The sequence below is a fragment of the Phalacrocorax carbo genome, chromosome 5, assembly GCF_963921805.1.
Source record: "Phalacrocorax carbo chromosome 5, bPhaCar2.1, whole genome shotgun sequence".
NCBI lineage: Eukaryota > Metazoa > Chordata > Aves > Suliformes > Phalacrocoracidae > Phalacrocorax > Phalacrocorax carbo.
In genome coordinates this window covers 18,069,223-18,084,717 of record NC_087517.1, presented here as the reverse complement: position 1 = coordinate 18,084,717, position 15,495 = coordinate 18,069,223, and the positions used below count along the sequence as shown (strand labels likewise).

At 64.2% G+C, this 15,495-nt stretch overlaps 2 protein-coding genes across 2 annotated transcripts; one reads left to right on the top strand and one right to left on the bottom strand.

Moving 5' to 3' along the window:
• The first annotated feature begins 34 nt into the window (after positions 1–34).
• LOC104051411 (C-X-C chemokine receptor type 2-like) lies at positions 35–4,758 on the top strand. The gene is made up of 2 exons (XM_064451326.1): positions 35–1,601; positions 3,381–4,758. Exons 1-2 carry the CDS (start codon positions 728–730, stop codon positions 4,454–4,456), a joined length of 1,950 nt encoding a protein of 649 aa, XP_064307396.1. The 5' UTR covers positions 35–727; the 3' UTR covers positions 4,457–4,758.
• Positions 4,759–5,911: 1,153 nt separating this feature from the next.
• On the bottom strand, positions 5,912–12,457 carry RUFY4 (RUN and FYVE domain containing 4). Its single transcript, XM_064453303.1, has 12 exons — positions 12,305–12,457; positions 11,909–12,014; positions 10,871–10,933; positions 10,393–10,499; positions 9,934–10,059; positions 9,556–9,662; positions 9,257–9,400; positions 7,508–8,594; positions 7,325–7,431; positions 6,612–6,758; positions 6,258–6,389; positions 5,912–6,188 (listed from the first exon to the last, which is right to left on the bottom strand). The coding sequence occupies exons 3-12, from the start codon at positions 10,914–10,916 to the stop codon at positions 6,086–6,088; spliced, it is 2,106 nt and encodes a 701-aa protein (XP_064309373.1). The 5' UTR covers positions 10,917–10,933; positions 11,909–12,014; positions 12,305–12,457; the 3' UTR covers positions 5,912–6,085.
• Between the last annotated feature and the right edge of the window lie 3,038 nt (positions 12,458–15,495).

Below are 15,495 nucleotides of genomic sequence, written 5' to 3'. Positions count from 1 at the left end.
CGCCGGGGGCCGGGGGTGCTCCAGGGTATGAGGGTCCCCCCAGTCGCGGGGGCCCGGGGATATGGGGTGCACCTGGGGGGTCCCCAAAAATGTGGAGGTGCCCAGGGAAGAAGGGTGGCCCAGGCAGATGTAGGTGTACCTCAGACTATGGGGGTCTGCACAAGAATGGCGTGCTCCAGGGATATGGGGGTGCCCACAGGAAAAAGGGGTGTCCTGCAGGCTGGGTGATCCCAGGGTTATGCGTCCCTAAAAGTGTGGGGGCACCCAGGGAACAGGGGTGACCCAGCGTGATGGGATTATGCCCCAAAGGGATGGGGGTCCCCAAAAGCGCAGGAGTTCGCCAGGGAACGGGGATGCCCTAGGGGGACTGGGAGGTTGTCCTGGAGCTTGGGGGTGTGTGCCCAAAATTTTGGGGGTGCCCCAGAAGAGCATGGGGACATCCCCAGGAATAAGAGTGTTCTTGGAGCTGTGGTGATGTCCCAGGGGTATGACGGTGCCCTACAACTGTATGGGTGCCCCCAGGGAACAGAGGTGCCCCAAAAGTGTGGGGTACCCCTAAAACCAACAGGAACCTGAAAGCTGTGGGGATGGGGTTGCTCCAAGGGTTTGGGGTGTCCCAGAGGTATGGGGTGCCCGGAGGGTGCCCAGGGGTGTGGGCTTCCCCCAAAGGCAATACTCCCAAACTCAGGGGAGTAGGGGTGCCCCAGGGTTATGGGGGTGCCAGGGGATGGGGAGTCTCCCCCAAGTCTGCAAGACTGGCATGGTGGTCATGGCTATGCATGGTGGCACAGCTCAGCTCAGCGTAGCGTGGCACAGCCAGTGTGGGAGGGATACAAGGCTCTGCCCTGGGGGGTCCTGCACAGCATCCCCCAACAGGGGCAAGCCAGCCCCGCAGTGCCCCTGTGCCCCCCAAACCTTGGCATCAACCCCCCACTCCATCAATGGGGAAACTGGGGCACAGAGCCCTGCCCTGCCTTCGCCCACCGGCCTGCCTGCCAAAGTCCCCATGGCCCCAGGGGGCCTCTGCTCTCCTGGGGGGGGTCTGCAGCACCCAGGGGGGCTCAAAGGGAAGCCCTGCATCCACGGGGGGCCAGGAGACAGGGTGAGGACCCCCTGGCTGGAGACCCCCACAGTGACGTGCCGCAGAGGGGGTGATGCACCCCTGGGTGTGTCCCAGTGTCACCCACTGCCGGGTGGCCTGGGACATCCTGGGGCGGCAGCGTGGCAGGGCTCTGCTGGCTACCCCCTACCCCGGGAAGACGTCCTGGGGGGGGTCAGGAAAGGGTCCCTTCTGGCTGCCACTTCCCCTTCACGCTGGGAGAAGGTTTTGCAACCTCGCTTCCTCCCTGGGTGGCATAAAGCGGGCGGTGGAGCGAAGGGGTGCTGGGAGGTGTACCAACAGCGGGCACAGGTGAGGGACCCTCCGGCTGGCCTGGCGGGACCCCTGGGCCTGGTGCTGTCCTGCATCCAACCAAGCTCTGCATTGGAGCCCTTTGGGAGTGACGCTTGGATCCGTCTCGTGTCTGGGTGCTCCCTGGTGAGAACTGGCTTGGGACGGGGAGAAGACCCCGGAGCTGACGGGCCAGTGAGGGCAGCGAGTGGTGAGTCCCTGGGGTGTTCCACTGGAGACTGGGGCTTTCCTTGGGTTTTGTTGGCCCCCCAGCACCCGGCTGAGCACATGTCAAGCGGGCTGGGCTGGGGGCCAGGGTGGGCTGCTCCGGCTGCCTGAGAGGCTGCCTGGTGGGGGTAAGCGGGAGGCAGCAGGTGGGGGCACCCAGGGCTGTGCTCAGAGCTCATCTGGGGTGCAAAGCCCCCATGGTCCCCAAGGACATTGGCCATGGGTGCCCTGGGGGGAAAGCGTCCGCTCCTGTTTCCTCGCACAGCAATGAGTTGGGAGGGTGCTTCTCCATGGCATGTCCCTCCTTCCTCCCCAAGGGGAGCCCCAGGGCCACCCCAGTGCCCTCCCAGGGTTGGGAGGAGAAATGGGGTACTGCTTGTTCCCCCAGCCAGGCAGGCTGTGGGGTACCTGTGGGTGGGGGATACCCAGTACCAGAGGAACTGCTGAGATTTTGGAGTGGGGAGGCAGAAAGAAGCAGCCAAAAATAGACCAACGAGAAGCACTGATGTCTGGCTCTGCCCTGTGCCTGCGGCGGCCCCACTCGGGGGCACCTTCTCTCATTGGCAAAGTCCCCAGCTGCAGTCCTCTGGGATGCCGGGGCATCACCACAGGAGCGGGGCCGGTAGAGCCAGGGAGGGATTTTTCTGGGCAGAGGCATCAGCCCAGCTGCAGCAGGGAATCCCCATGGGGCAGAAGGGGAAAGTTGCTCACAGGGAGGGTTTGGGTTCAAATGGGGCCAGCTCAGGGCTGGGAACCCCTCACCACTGTAAGGTCTCAGCACCCCCAAGCAGCCCTGGCATCACCAAGTCCTGGAGGGGCTCGGGGGCTCAGAAGCAGGGCAGAGGGGTGAAACTGGAGTGAAACGAGAGTCTGGATCCATACTGGGGGAAGGCTGAAACCCAGTGATCATCAGGGAGGCAGGGGTAGAGCAGGGTGTCCTGCATGTGAGGAGACAGGATGAGTGGCTGCCACCTGTCATTTCCCCATTGCGGTTGAGCATGGGGGACATGGGGATGCCTGGCATTGCCCAGCTGAGCAACAGGAAAACCAGACTCGTGAAATATTGCCAAAGCTGCCTGCAAGATGCAGTGCGTCTTTCCGACCGTGGGGTGAAACCACTCGCACAGGGACAGGACCGGGGAGGGGGAAGAAAGGCATGGAACCACCTTCAGACCTTCCTGAGTGCTGCCTGTCCTGGGCACAGTGACCACAGCCTTGCCACTGGCTGGGGTGGCAGGAGGGGCAGCTCCAGCAGCGGTGCTTGTGGGGACGGAGATGGAGATGCTGGATCCAGAGGTGCTCAAAAGACTTTGGAGGTGCCTGAGGGACCCTGAGACGCCCAAAGAGTTTTGAAGGACCCACAGAAACCAGGGGGACCCAGGGATGCTGGAGGGGCCAGGTGTCTCCTGGAGGGACGTGATGCTGCATTGATGGGGGAGCCCCCAACATGAGAAGAGGTGGTTGGTCTGTGGGGGAACCCCTTCCTCCATGGGGGACAGGGAAGAGACAGAGCTGGGGTGAAGTGGAGCAGACTGAGGGGTGTTGGGGATGTTGTATAAGGGGACATACGAGGGACAGTGTCCACCTGCAGCACTGCCCATTACCTGGCACAGCATGGATACAGTGGAGCAATGGAAGGGGGCTGCCCACTGGCTAGGAGGGGACCTGGGGGCAAAGGAGATGCCAGGGGACCCAGAGACACTGTCACCCCTGGCCCACCCTACCATCCCACCCCACACTCATGCTGCTTTGTGCTCCACAGGCAAAATGGAGTCCTTCTCCTTCAACGGGGATTTCTCCAACTTCTTTTCCAACTACACCTATGACTACAGCACAGCCATGCCTGATACCGCTATCTCCTCCGCCCCATGCCGGCCTGACAGCTCCTTCCTCAACAAGTACCTGGTGGTGGTGATCTACTGCCTTGTCTTCATCCTCAGTGTTGTGGGGAATGGGTTGGTGGTGCTGGTGGTGACTTCCAGTCACACCAACCGCTCCGTCACTGATGTCTACTTGCTTAACCTGGCCGTGGCCGACCTGCTCTTTGCCCTCAGCCTGCCACTCTGGGCCGCCTACAGAGCCCACGAGTGGGTCTTTGGCACGGTGATGTGCAAAGCTGTCTCCCTGCTGCAGGAGGCCAACTTCTATAGTGGCATCCTGCTGCTGGCCTGCATCAGCGTGGACCGCTACCTGGCCATCGTCTATGCCACCCGGGCCGCCACTGAGAAGAGGCACTGGGTGAAGTTTGTCTGCTTGGGCATCTGGGTCTTCTCTGTGCTGCTCTCCCTGCCCGTGCTGCTCTTCCGTGAGGCTTTCCCCTCACCCAGCAATGGCACCGTGTGCTATGAGCGCATTGGTGGCGAGGACACAGCCAAGTGGCGGGTGGTGCTGCGGATCCTGCCACAGACCTTTGGCTTCGCCCTGCCCCTCCTGGTCATGCTCTTCTGCTATGGCGTCACCATCCACACCCTCCTACAGACCAAAAATTCCCAGAAGCAGCGGGCCATGAAGGTAATCTTTGCCGTGGTGCTGGTCTTCCTCATCTGCTGGCTGCCCTACAACATCACATTGGTGAGCGACACCCTCATGAGGACGCGGGCCATTGCTGAGACCTGCGAGAGGAGGAATCGCATTGACACGGCCCTCTCTGTCACGCAGGTCCTGGGCTTTGCCCACAGCTGCATCAACCCCATTATTTATGCCTTCATTGGGCAGAAGTTTCGCAACAGCTTCCTCAAGATCCTGGCACAGCGTGGGCTCATCAGCAGGGATGCTGTGGCCCGCTACGGCCGTGCCTCCTACACCTCCACCTCCGGCAACACCTCCACCACCCTCTAAGCCCTGCTGGGACCTGACCCTCACAGCTTCCAGCAGGTCCCAGCACCTCACACAGCCTAGCATCCTCACCCAGTCCCCTGGGATGCAGGTGACGATGCCATGAGGATGGGCAGGGCCCCCACTGGATGCTGAGCCCTGACTGGAAGGGGGCTTGGGCGGTGAGGGGGTAGGACCCCATTGCCAGGGGAGCGATGCCAAGCACCGCCCACCCTCCCTGCTCTTTGGGACAGAGCCCGTGACTTTGGGGACCCTGCGACCCTGCTGAGGGGATGGTGTTCGTGGCCGACAGCCATCAGGCAATAAAGCAGTTGGTGGGGTGGTCACCCAGGTCTGTCTCCTCTTTGCCACAGGGAAGGATATGGCAGGATAGGGCCAGGGCACATCTCCAGGGATGATGGGTCCTGGACTCCCCACCTCAGTGCCAAAGCAGCAGTGCCAGCTGAGCCCGGCGAGGTGTGGGTAACCTCTCTTCCAGGCCAGGGAAGGGCTGTTGCCGAAAAGGCTGTTGCAGAGGGTTTGGCATCCTGTGTGTCCCCAGAGGGGACCCAAACCCAGGTCTGACTCCCTGCAGCTGCCCGGCCAAGTCCTGGCACTTCCCTGGTGTCTCTGTGCCATGTCTGTCCCACCTGGGGACAAAGCCACCCCCTTCCCAACCCCAATCCAAGCTCCAGTGGAGCAAATCACTGCAAGATCCCTGGACAGCCCCTCGCTGACACCAAACCAGCCCTGTGACCTCTGCCTGAAGGGTGCCAGCACCCAGGGCAACCCCTGCCCCGCCCTGGTGCTGTAGTGCCAGGACATCATTGTGCAAAGGGATGGGAACCTGTCCCTTACACAACTGGGACATTTCCGCCCCAGCTTGGGCAACCGGCGCTGGCACCGGAGTGGGGCAGAGGGACTGAAGAGGGGGCTGGGACCCTGCTGGGGTCCCTCCTGCCACCCTGTGTGCCAGGCGTTGGGATGCCTGCCCCAGCGCACCCAAGAACTTTTCTATGAAGATCCCGTATTGCTTCTCCATCCCTCCTGATCAGGGCTCCTGGGGGTCCTTAACTGCGCGGGTCGTCGGTGCCAGTCATGGGCTGGCTCATGGGTGGGCATGGGGGTCCCCCAGCACCCAGGCAGGGAGCCCTGGGGACTCAGGGCTGGACAGGGTCAGCAGGGGTCCTGGGCAGGGACAGCCCATCACCTTTGCATCTGGGAAACCTCTTGCTCAAGAGGTTCCTTGCAGCCTGGCAGGAAGCTGGGGCTGTTGGCCAAGAGCCATCTCCCCTGCCCGCTGCTGCCTCCCTACTGTGGGACAGGGCGGACGGTGGCTCAGCCTGGCTGCAGCTGGGGACGGTTTCTCCCAGGAGGGCTCAGACACCCCCACACCAGCATCCCCCCACCCCACACCCAGCCTGGGGGTCAATCCGGCGACAACTGATAGACAACGCAGGAGTCACAAGGGTAGCAGGAGCAGGATGTTTTCCTCTCCATGGACCAGCCACAGGAAAGACACATCTCAAACCTGAAATGTTGGGCAGCAGGACCTGCCTGCAGGCCCCGGACACCTGGGTCCCCGGTAAGTCTGAGAGGAGGCAGCCAGGGCAGGGGGTGTTCCAGACATGGTGTGAGGGCTGTGGTCCCAGCTCACGTAGACTGTGTGTGCCTTTTCTGGTAGCAAAGCAGGCAGCAGCGGCCCTGCTTGCCCACATCCACAGAGCACGCATGGCACACCTTGCCCTGGCACAGCCTGCCAAGAGAACAGGCAGTGAGAGCTGTGCTATCCTGGTGCCACCCTCAGTGCCCCCCCATAGCCCACCTGCAGTTGTACCGCCGGGAGAGCAGGCGGAAATCCTTGTGGCAGCGGGCGCACAGCCCTGCATCGCGAGTCGCTGGGCTGGGCACTGGGGCATCGATGCCCTCCGTCTTCTGCCACAGGGCATCCTTCTCCCTGCGGGAGGGGACAGGTCAGCCACGGCAGGAGTGTGCCTGGTGGGGGGGAGCATGCCCTGGCAACCAGGAGCCAAGGTGGGCACCCAAGTCTTTCCTTGGGTCTCCTGAGGTGGCAAGCAGGATTCGTCTGGGCTCTGGTGCCCTCCTCTGGGCAAAGAGGTTTGACACCCCCCCGCCATCACGCGTGGCCCAGCACCGGTGGGGTCCCCGGGGCTCTCACCGCAGCAGCTCCAGCAGCCGCCCCTTCATGTCGCGGATGAGCTCCTGCTGCCGCGCCTGCTCGGCGCCGCGTGTGGCCTCCCGCTCCAGGGCCTCCCGCTGCGCCCGCTGCAGCGCCAATGCCCAGCGCTCGCCATCCTGCCGGGCCCTGGTGCAGGGCAGTGGGGAAATGGTCCCCCTGTTCCTCAGCTGGCCGCCTCTCCAGCCCTCCCTCCCTCCTTCTCTCCCTCCTTCCCTCTACCTGCTGCCCATCCATCCCCAAGGTGGCTCCTCATCCCCACAGCCACTTTGCCATCTCCCGGGCCAACCATGCATCCATTTCCCAGCTATTCATCTGTCCTTCCCCACACTCATCCCTCTGTGCTTCTGCCCATCATCCATCCATCCATCTACTCACTCCAAATTCATCCCTCCATTCCTCCATCCACTTCTCCCAAATTCATCCCGCCATCCACGTACTCCGCCTAAATTCATTCTTCCACCCCTCTTCCCACCCACCTCTCCACCTATCAGTCCCCAAATTGATGCCTACCTCCAGCCCTCCCTCCCCAAATCCTTCCCTCCTTCCCCTGACCCATCCCCAGGTGCTGCTCCCCTGGGTCCTAATGGGGCATCATGGGGGGGGGTGTCCCAGGGGAAACCCTGTGGTGGGTGGAGGTGGGGGGGGACCCACTGTGGGGTGGGTAATGGTGGGAATGGGGATTCCTGGCTGACCTGCCAAGCTGCTCCTGCAGCCGTGCCACCTCCTGCCGCTGGGCCTGGAGCTGCTGCCGGCTCTGCTGGGCTTCCTCCTGTGCTGTGGCAGCCAGGGTGGCCAGGTGCTGTGGGAGAATAGGGGCTCAGCCCTGGCCCCCTAACACTACCCCCGCCATGGGGTCCCCTTGGGCTTGCCCATACCATGGCCATGCTGGCAGCTGTGCTGGGCTCCCCCTCCGCCTGGGCATCCAGCAGGTGATCCTGGGGGCCGCGGGCGAGCACCAGTGCCCGCCGCAGCACCTCCTCCACAGCAGACACCTGGTCCAGGGCATCACGGTCCTCCAGTGCGTCTGTCTGTCCCGCCGTCAGTGCCGCCTGGCAGTCCCGCAGGCGTGAGGCCAGTGCCGCAGCCTCTGCCAGCGCCCCGGCCAGCCGGGCACCCCGCTCCTCTGCCACCTCCCGCCAGCCCCGCGCCTCCTCCTGCGCCCACGACAGCGCCCCTGGGTCCCCCGCTGCCACTGCCGCTGCCAGCGCCTGCCCTAGGAAGATGTTGGTCTCCTGCAGCGCCTCAGCCTCACGCGCCCGCAGCTGGGCCCACTGGGCGCTGGCCTCCTCCCGCCGCCGGTGCCGCCGCTCCTCCCGTGCGAGCCGGGCTGCCAGCGCCCGCGACGCTGCCTCCCGCTGCCCCAGCTCGGCCCGCAGCTGGGACACCAGTGCCTGCAGGGATGCCTCTGTCTCGCCTGGCTCTCTAGGCACAGGTGGCGGGGAGCCTGGCATGCACTCCATGTTGGGTTGCGGGGACATGTCAGGCTCCCTGTCACCATCGGGCTGGGGTGCTTTGCCAGCACTGTGTACATCCTCCAACTCCTCCACATCCACGTCCTCCAACTCCTTCTCATTCTTCTTCTTCCCTTCATCCTTCTCCAACTCCTCCTTATCCTCCTCTTCAACATCCTTCTCTACCTCCACATCCTCCTCCACATCTACCTCCAAATCCTCCCCCTCCGAATCCAACTCATCCTCCTCATCCTCATCCTCCGCCATCTCCTCTTCATCCTCCTCTTCCACATCCTTCTTCACCTCCATATCCGTCTCCCCCACCACTACACCCCCTGCCTGTGGGGCAGTCAAGGTGGGTGGGTATGGGCAGGTTGGCACTCCGTGGGGTGCTGTGGTGGAGCAGGCAATGCCATCGAGCCATCCATGTGCCCCAGTGCCAGTATCGTCTGTCTGCAGGGCTGTCTTTCCCAGGCTGTTCCCAGCCACACGACTGGACCGTACCAGTGTCCTAGAGGGGAAATGGGGCTCAGGGCCACCAGGTCACCCCCAGGGTGAGCCAGGCACTGCCACCCTCCTGCAGGGGATGGAGGCGGCAGCAGGGCTGGTGGCAACTGGTGACAGGGGACCAGGGAGGCTAGTGCCATCGGCCAGAAAACCTGCAGAGCAAGTGGCAGCCAGAGACCCCCATGGCGGTGGCAGGGGAGAATTAGGGGCTGTGTGTGTGCTTGTGGCAGTGCATGCACATGACTGTGCAAGCAACAGAGCAGGCACGAGTATGCCGAAGTGGCTGTGTCCACAAATGCCCCCCTACAACTGTGCCTGGGGGCAAGGGTGTGCATGCACATGCATGTGTCCCCATGTCTCAGATGTCACAGTGTTGCAGCAGACCTGTGTCTGGGCATGTGCTTGGCAGAAGATGGCGGGGTGTGTGTGTGCATGCATGTGTGGCATGTTTGTGAGTGCGGGCATGGTGTGCACGCCAGCATGGGTGTCTGTGCCAGCCTGGGGCCACGAAGAGAGATGTGGCACAGCTGGGGCACCACACGGGGTCTGGGGTGGCAAGGGGATGCTTGTGCGCTGCTCTGCGATGCTGAGCCCCAGGTACCCCTGATGCCCTTGATGGCCCTGGTGCCCCTGATGCCCCCAGTACCCCCATGTTCCCAGGCTCACTCAGAGAACATGGGCCAGGCAATGTCCAGGTCAGCCCTGCACAGGGCCAGGTGGAAGGTGACACCATCCAGCTCATAGAGGCTGCCCAGGATCTCTGCCCGGTGCTGGGGGCTCAGGAAGGGGCTGCGGGCGTAGTACCACTCACTGCAAACACAAAGTGAGCTCATGCACTCCTCTGTGCTCAGGTGGGCACCCGTGCCTGCAGCACCCTTATCCACCATGTGCTGCAGGCTGCTGCCCGCCCTGGCTGTGCCCCCCCCCACCCCTGAGCATCCCATCCCCATGCCCCCTGCTCTCACCGGAGGCTCTCAGGGTCGAGGAGGCAGAGCTGGAGGGACTCTGCCAACTGCTGGTGCACCAGGCAGTACCGCAGGAAGGCTCGGCCCCTGCCCACAGGGGTCTTCAGCTGGGGAGAGAGGATTATCCAGCTGTGCCACACCACTCTGTCCCCTCTGCCTCCCCCCCAGCCCATGCAGGGGGAGGGAGTCCTCAGGGCCAAGGCTGGGGGCAGTGGGATCCCCAGAGGGGAGAAAACCATTTATAATGCCAGTGGGCTAAGCCTTGGAGCCCAGGTGAGTGTGTGCCTGTGCACAAGTGCATGTGCACCCACAAACAAGAACAAGCATGTGTGTGTGTGCATGCATGAGCCCTCGGGCACCCTACCAGCCCATTCCCACCTTGTCCAGGGAGGTGACAAAGCGAACACCCTCATGCTCCTGCCGCCGCCGTGCCAGGCCCTGGCACAAGAAGTCCCAATAGTCCTTGCGCTGCCCGAAGAAGCTCCTCTTCTCCTTGAGATCGAACTGGTGGAGACACAAGCTTGGGCTTGCTCATGTGGGGGTGTCCCCTGTCCCCTCTAGCCTGTCCACTGTGGGGCTGGGGTCCAGCCATCTCCCCCAGCAGGGTGGGCCCTGGTGTCCCCTCTTCGTTGGCTCTGTGTCTCCATTTCCCTTGTGCAGCATGCGCAACTACACATGCGGACATGGGTGAGCTGGTGCGGATGAGGATGCCCAGGGCTGGACAATACCAGCTGGGGGTCATCCCACCCCCCAGAATGGCCGGTGTGGGGTCCCTCTGCTCTCAGCGGCACCCCAGGGGAAACTGAGGGAGCTGAGGGGGCAGTGGAGTGGCCATACCTGGAGGAGGAACTCCAGCTGGGCACAGAGGCTGTGTAGCTCCCGGCTCCCATCTGTCACTGGCAAGTTCTGCTCCCGGTAGCTGTGGTTCAGCTCAGCCACGGTCTCTGTGGGACAGCAGGGCTGAGCTGGCATGGTCCTGCCCAGGCAGCAGGAACCCTGCCCCATCCCATCCCTCCTCCTCACCGCCTCCCGGGGATTTCTGCTGGTGAGTGAAAGAGGAACCTACCCTGGGATGAAAAGGGGGAGCAGGGGGAGTGAGGGGCACAGGTACCCGCTGGGCACTGCTGGTCCCCTGGGGCTGGCAGTGAGGATGGGAGCAGTTGTGGGAGTGGGAGCGTTGACACTCTGGAGCACCCCTAGTAGCAGTGACACCCCCCATGGCCGATGGGCTGGGTGCGATGAGGGACCTGGCATGGCCAGGGTGAGATGTGCCATGCAGGGGACATGCTGGCAAGGGACAGGCTGGCACACTTACTCTGCAGGTCCTTGATGACACGGTTAAGCTCTCCATCCCCTGCCATGGCTGTCGCCTGGGGGTCTGTGAAGGCAGGGGCAGTGATGAGAGGTGCCATGCTGGCACTCACCTGGCATCCCCAAACTCTCTTCCCCAAGGAGAGGGTCCACCCCCTAGGCTTCACCCCGGAGCTGCCTGCTGTTAAGGTAAGAGTGGATGGGCTCAGGCACCCCCTTTCCTTGCCCATGTCCCCCCATGACATGGGATATAGGGTAGGCAAAGGTGCCCCATCCCACACCCGCTTAGTTGTCCATGTGAACTGTCCCAAAATGCCACCAGGCTCTGCGCCCACGCCATGCCCAGCCTCTTCCCCCATTCCTTGGTGGGCTCCTGGAGCTAAGCCCCCCCACCCCAGTGTGTCCCTGTCCTCGTCTCTGTCCCCATCCCCCAGGATTCAGGATGTGGCTTTGGCACAGGGGAAACGCTGCCTTTGCTTCTGCTCTCGCTTCCCTCACTCACGTCACGAACAGTGTGGGGGGCCCCCAAGGGGGTGGGGAAAGGGGGCACACAGCCCCTGACATGGAGCCCCCCCAACTGATCTCCCCCCTGGGCAGCACCCCCTGGCACAGCATGCTGCCTGCAGGGCTGGCGTGGGGTTTGGGGGAGTTGTGGGCATTGGATGGGGGCACAGCGCAGCAGGGATGTTTTGGGGGAGTGCCGGGTGGCACCCTGGGGAGAAGATGAGGGACAGTGCCCATGGAGGTGGCAGGTCTTGGGCTTGTCACCGTGGGTGGTGGCTGGGCACAGGTCTGGGGGAGCACATGTGTGCGCATGGGGGTGTGCATGGCAGGGTGTGTGTGCGCTCACAGGAGTGTGTGTGCACGAACATGCCCAAGTCTGTGTGAGTTCCCGGTGCTCCCTGCTGCGGTGGGGCGGCACAGCCGGCAGGGCAGGACATGGGACTCCGGATGCCTGGGTTCCTGTCCCAGAGCCCTTGGGTGACCTTGGACAAGATGTTTTCCTGCCTGCCCACCCTGCCCAGGAACAGAAGCCCCTTACCTGTGGCTGGAGAGCTGTGGCGTGCCCCGAGGTGCTTGCTGGGTGCTCAGGGGATGCTGGTGTGTCCCTCTGCCCACGCTGTGCCGGTCTGCTTCTCCTTTTGTACCTTGGCCAGGAGGAAGTGTGGGAGGTTGGGAGGGCTGCAGGGGTCACCCCTGCTCACCCCACACCACATCAGTCACTGCAGCTTCATCCCCTGGCACCCGGCTCCCTGGTTTAGGTGATGCGAGTTTTGGGGAGGGGGTCAGTGATGGGTCCCCCTGTGCAGCCCCTGCCAAGGGGGGAAGGACAGTGCCACGCCTGGGGGACGGACGGACTCTGTTGCCCTCCCATGGGAACGGGGCTTGGGATGCCTTGAGGGAACCCCCTGCAGTTTTTAGGGAGGGGGATCCATACCCAGCTAGCAGCAGCAGCCTCTGTCACAAACCCCCACCTCCCATGCACAACAGCACCCGGGGGGCAACAGACCCTGTGCACAGAGACCCCCTCAGGAGCTGCAGCCCACCACAGCAAGGCCCACAGTCCCGCCCGGACATCTGCTCCCCATATGGGGGGTGTGCCCAGAGCCGGGGTGCAAACTCTTCCTGGGGCACCCTGGAAAAGGCCCTCCCCTTCCCTATCTGTGCATGGGGGGGCCCCAAGCCCGGCAGCGCCCCCTGGCCACCGTGCCCGTTCCCCTTTGCCATGCCAGTCCTGCCCTGCGGGATCCTTCTGGGGTGGGGGATAAATCCCCTGGGGGGGGCCGGGGGCAATGCCAGCTCACCCCCCTCCCGGTGCCAGGACTGGGACCCGCTGCCATCCTGCTCCCCACCACCATCCGGCTCGGGGGATGCCCCCAGGGGTGCCTAGCTGTCCCCACACCCTGTCCCCTGCTGCGCTCGCCCTTGTCTGCCCCCGACCTGATGCCCCTACCTGTGCTACCTGGGGGGGTCTGGGGGATACCCGCTGCCCCCGGGGCCAGGCTTCAGCTCGGCACCAAAGCGAAAGCAGGAAGTGATGCTGAGCGGGAGTCTGGGCTTCCCTGCGCCCTCCTGGCTCCTGGGGAGGGGTGGGTGTTGGGTCGTGGGGTGCCATCAAGCAGCTGGGGGGCGTGGGAGAGCTGGTGACAGTGCTCAGGGTGAACCCCAGCCTCTCCAGCACCCTCTTGCCCCCTTCCACCCCGCAGTGCATGGCCTTGTGGGCACGGAGCACAGCACCCCACATCAGATGAGGGAGAGAGACAGGGTGTTGAGGGGGTGGCGGAACATCACCACACTGTGCCAGGAGGGATGCATGAGTGTGCAAGTGTGTGCATGTGTGTGATTGTGTGTGTGTGTGCACGGCTATAGAGGTGCATGTGTAGATGCAGGCCATATAGGTGTGGCAGGCATGGGTGCGGGGCTGAGAGGGCACCCGTGTGGGCATGCACACACATGCACATGCCTGCAGTTGCATCCACCCACTAACATCGCCCACCACATGCCAACCACCCTGCAGGCAGGACCCCAACACCCGAACGGGGCCTGTGCCCCAGCCCTGGCAGCAGAGCCACCTGTCCCTGCCCCAGCCAAGGGCGAGGAGGGGTGACTGGGAGGGCTGGCAGTGGGGGAGAAGATGCTCGCCCATCCTTGGCGCGGGTGCAATTCAATTAACGAGGCCTGGCCCTCGTTCAGCACAGCCAATAAAGCTAATGGCCCCGCACAGGCTGCGGGGGGGGGGGCCTGGGGGCCATCTGCTAATTAAATGCGGGTGAGGGATGGTGGAGCCAGTGGTGATGTCACCTCCCTGGAGGTCGCAGTGGGGGGACCATACCAGGGCACCCAGTGCCCACCAGCCCTCTTGTCAGCCCGAGGGTGCCAGGCAGGGCTATGTGGGACAGCTGTTAATTGTGTGACGCTCCCCTAAACCCCCTGTGCCCCTCCCTGGTGCTGCTGCTTATTAGGAGCCTTCCTGGGGCAAATGCAATTAGTGCCCAGGCCTGGCACTGCTGCTGCCCACGCTTGGCACTGGCAGCTGCCCCGCAGGGACGGGTCCTCAGCTGGCATCACGAGAGCACCATGGTGGCATCCAGGGGTGTTGCTGCCAGCCCCCCTTGGCACCACCACGGTGGGTGCAGGGGGGGTGGGGGTCCCTGGGGAAGCTGCAGGGTGGGGTGCACGCTATTGCTGCACCCTGGGTGAGCCCCATGTTGGGGTGTGGGTGCCCGGGGCCATGTCAGGGTGTCCCTGTGGTGAGGGGTTTCCCTGTGCCCACAGCACAGTGCATCAGCTGGGTGCCCTTTCAGAGAGGGGACCCTGCTGGGGAGGGTTGGGTGGAGGGCCCCTAAATGGGTCCTCAGGCTCTGGGGGAGAGGCTTGGTGGGGTGCTAGGGGGGCTGGTGGAGGGGCAGGGAAGCCCCCCCCCCCCCCCCCCCCCCCCATGCGCAGGCACTGCCATTTAGGGCTTGGGGTGGACAGGGTGTGCCGGTGGGAAACTGAGGCAGGGGCGGGGCGGGGGGTGTCGCACGTTGAGCTGTTATTGTACCCAGGAGTCCGGGCTCCTCCACCCCCAAACCAGAGGGGTCTGGAGGGGCGGGGCACTGTTAGGGTCCGGCATCCACCTCAGGGCATGCCGTGCCCGGGGGGCAGGTGGGTGAGCCCGCGGGGTGCCGAGCCCCGAGACCCCGTGTGCAGCAGCAGGAGGAGGAGGAGGGGGAGCGTGGCGGAGCTGGCTGCCACCCAAGCACTGCAGGACATGGGCGGGCACGGTGCTCCCTGCCTGGCTGCCAGCGCGCAGGCGACGCTGGGGGACCAGCGGGGGGGACAGGGCCCGGTGGGACCGCAGCCCCCCGGCCCAGAGCCGCACGGCCCCGTGCCCACCGCCGGGCACCTCCAGGGCATTGCCCCGGCACCGGAGCTCGTTGCAACCGGGGGGGACGGGGGGGCACGGCTGGATTTGGCCGCCCCCCCGAGCGTGCCTTGTGCAGAGGTCGGCCCCTGCACCCCTCTCCCAGCCGGGTGACCCCTGGGCAGGGGCACCATGACCCGGCTGAGCTGGTGCTTTGCCACCTTGGCTCGCTGGGGAAAGTCCCTGGTGTCCTGCCTCCTGCCCCTCCGCGCCTGCCGCCGCCGGGAGGTAAGCGGGCACCGCCGGGCGCGGCATTAGGGTTAGGGTCTGCAGGGGGGGCGTGGAGCCAGGGCGGGCTCTGGGGGGTGCAGAGGGATGGTGGTACAGGCTGGCACTGGTCCTGCCTGCTGCGGGCAGCGGGGGGTTAAACCGTGCATATGCATGCCAGGGTGCCGGGCATGTCCTCTGCCCCTCCTTGTGTCCCCTCCCCAGCGTAACACTGTGACACCCCCGCCCCCCCCCCCCCCGTAACCCGCACCCGCGGACCCCTGCAGTGCCTGGCTGGAGGGGATCTGCTGTATAGCGTTTCGTGCAAAGGGATCTGCTGGGATCCGTGTGTCCTTACAGAGTGAGCGCGGAGGCAAGGGTTGTCCCTGTGTCCTTACAGCGCCTGCAATGGGGGGACCCCTGTGCCCAGCATGAGGAGAGCCCTGTGCCCATAAAGCACCCGGCATAAGAGATCCCTGTGCCCATAAGCACCCGGCACTGGGGAGCTCTGTACC

Excerpts from the sequence above, each read along its gene's own strand:
- LOC104051411 (XM_064451326.1), top strand. The coding sequence starts at position 728 with ATGGGGAGTCTCCCCCAAGTCTGCAAGACTGGCATGGTGGTCATGGCT. Across the intron at positions 1,602-3,380 it reads GCCAGTGAGGGCAGCGAGTG|GCAAAATGGAGTCCTTCTCC; the intron begins GTGAGTCCCTGG and ends TGTGCTCCACAG.
- RUFY4 (XM_064453303.1), bottom strand. The coding sequence starts at position 10,916 with ATGGCAGGGGATGGAGAGCTTAACCGTGTCATCAAGGACCTGCAGA. Across the intron at positions 9,663-9,933 it reads TTGTCACCTCCCTGGACAAG|CTGAAGACCCCTGTGGGCAG; the intron begins GTGGGAATGGGC and ends CTCTCTCCCCAG. Across the intron at positions 9,401-9,555 it reads CTCGACCCTGAGAGCCTCCG|TGAGTGGTACTACGCCCGCA; the intron begins GTGAGAGCAGGG and ends TTGTGTTTGCAG.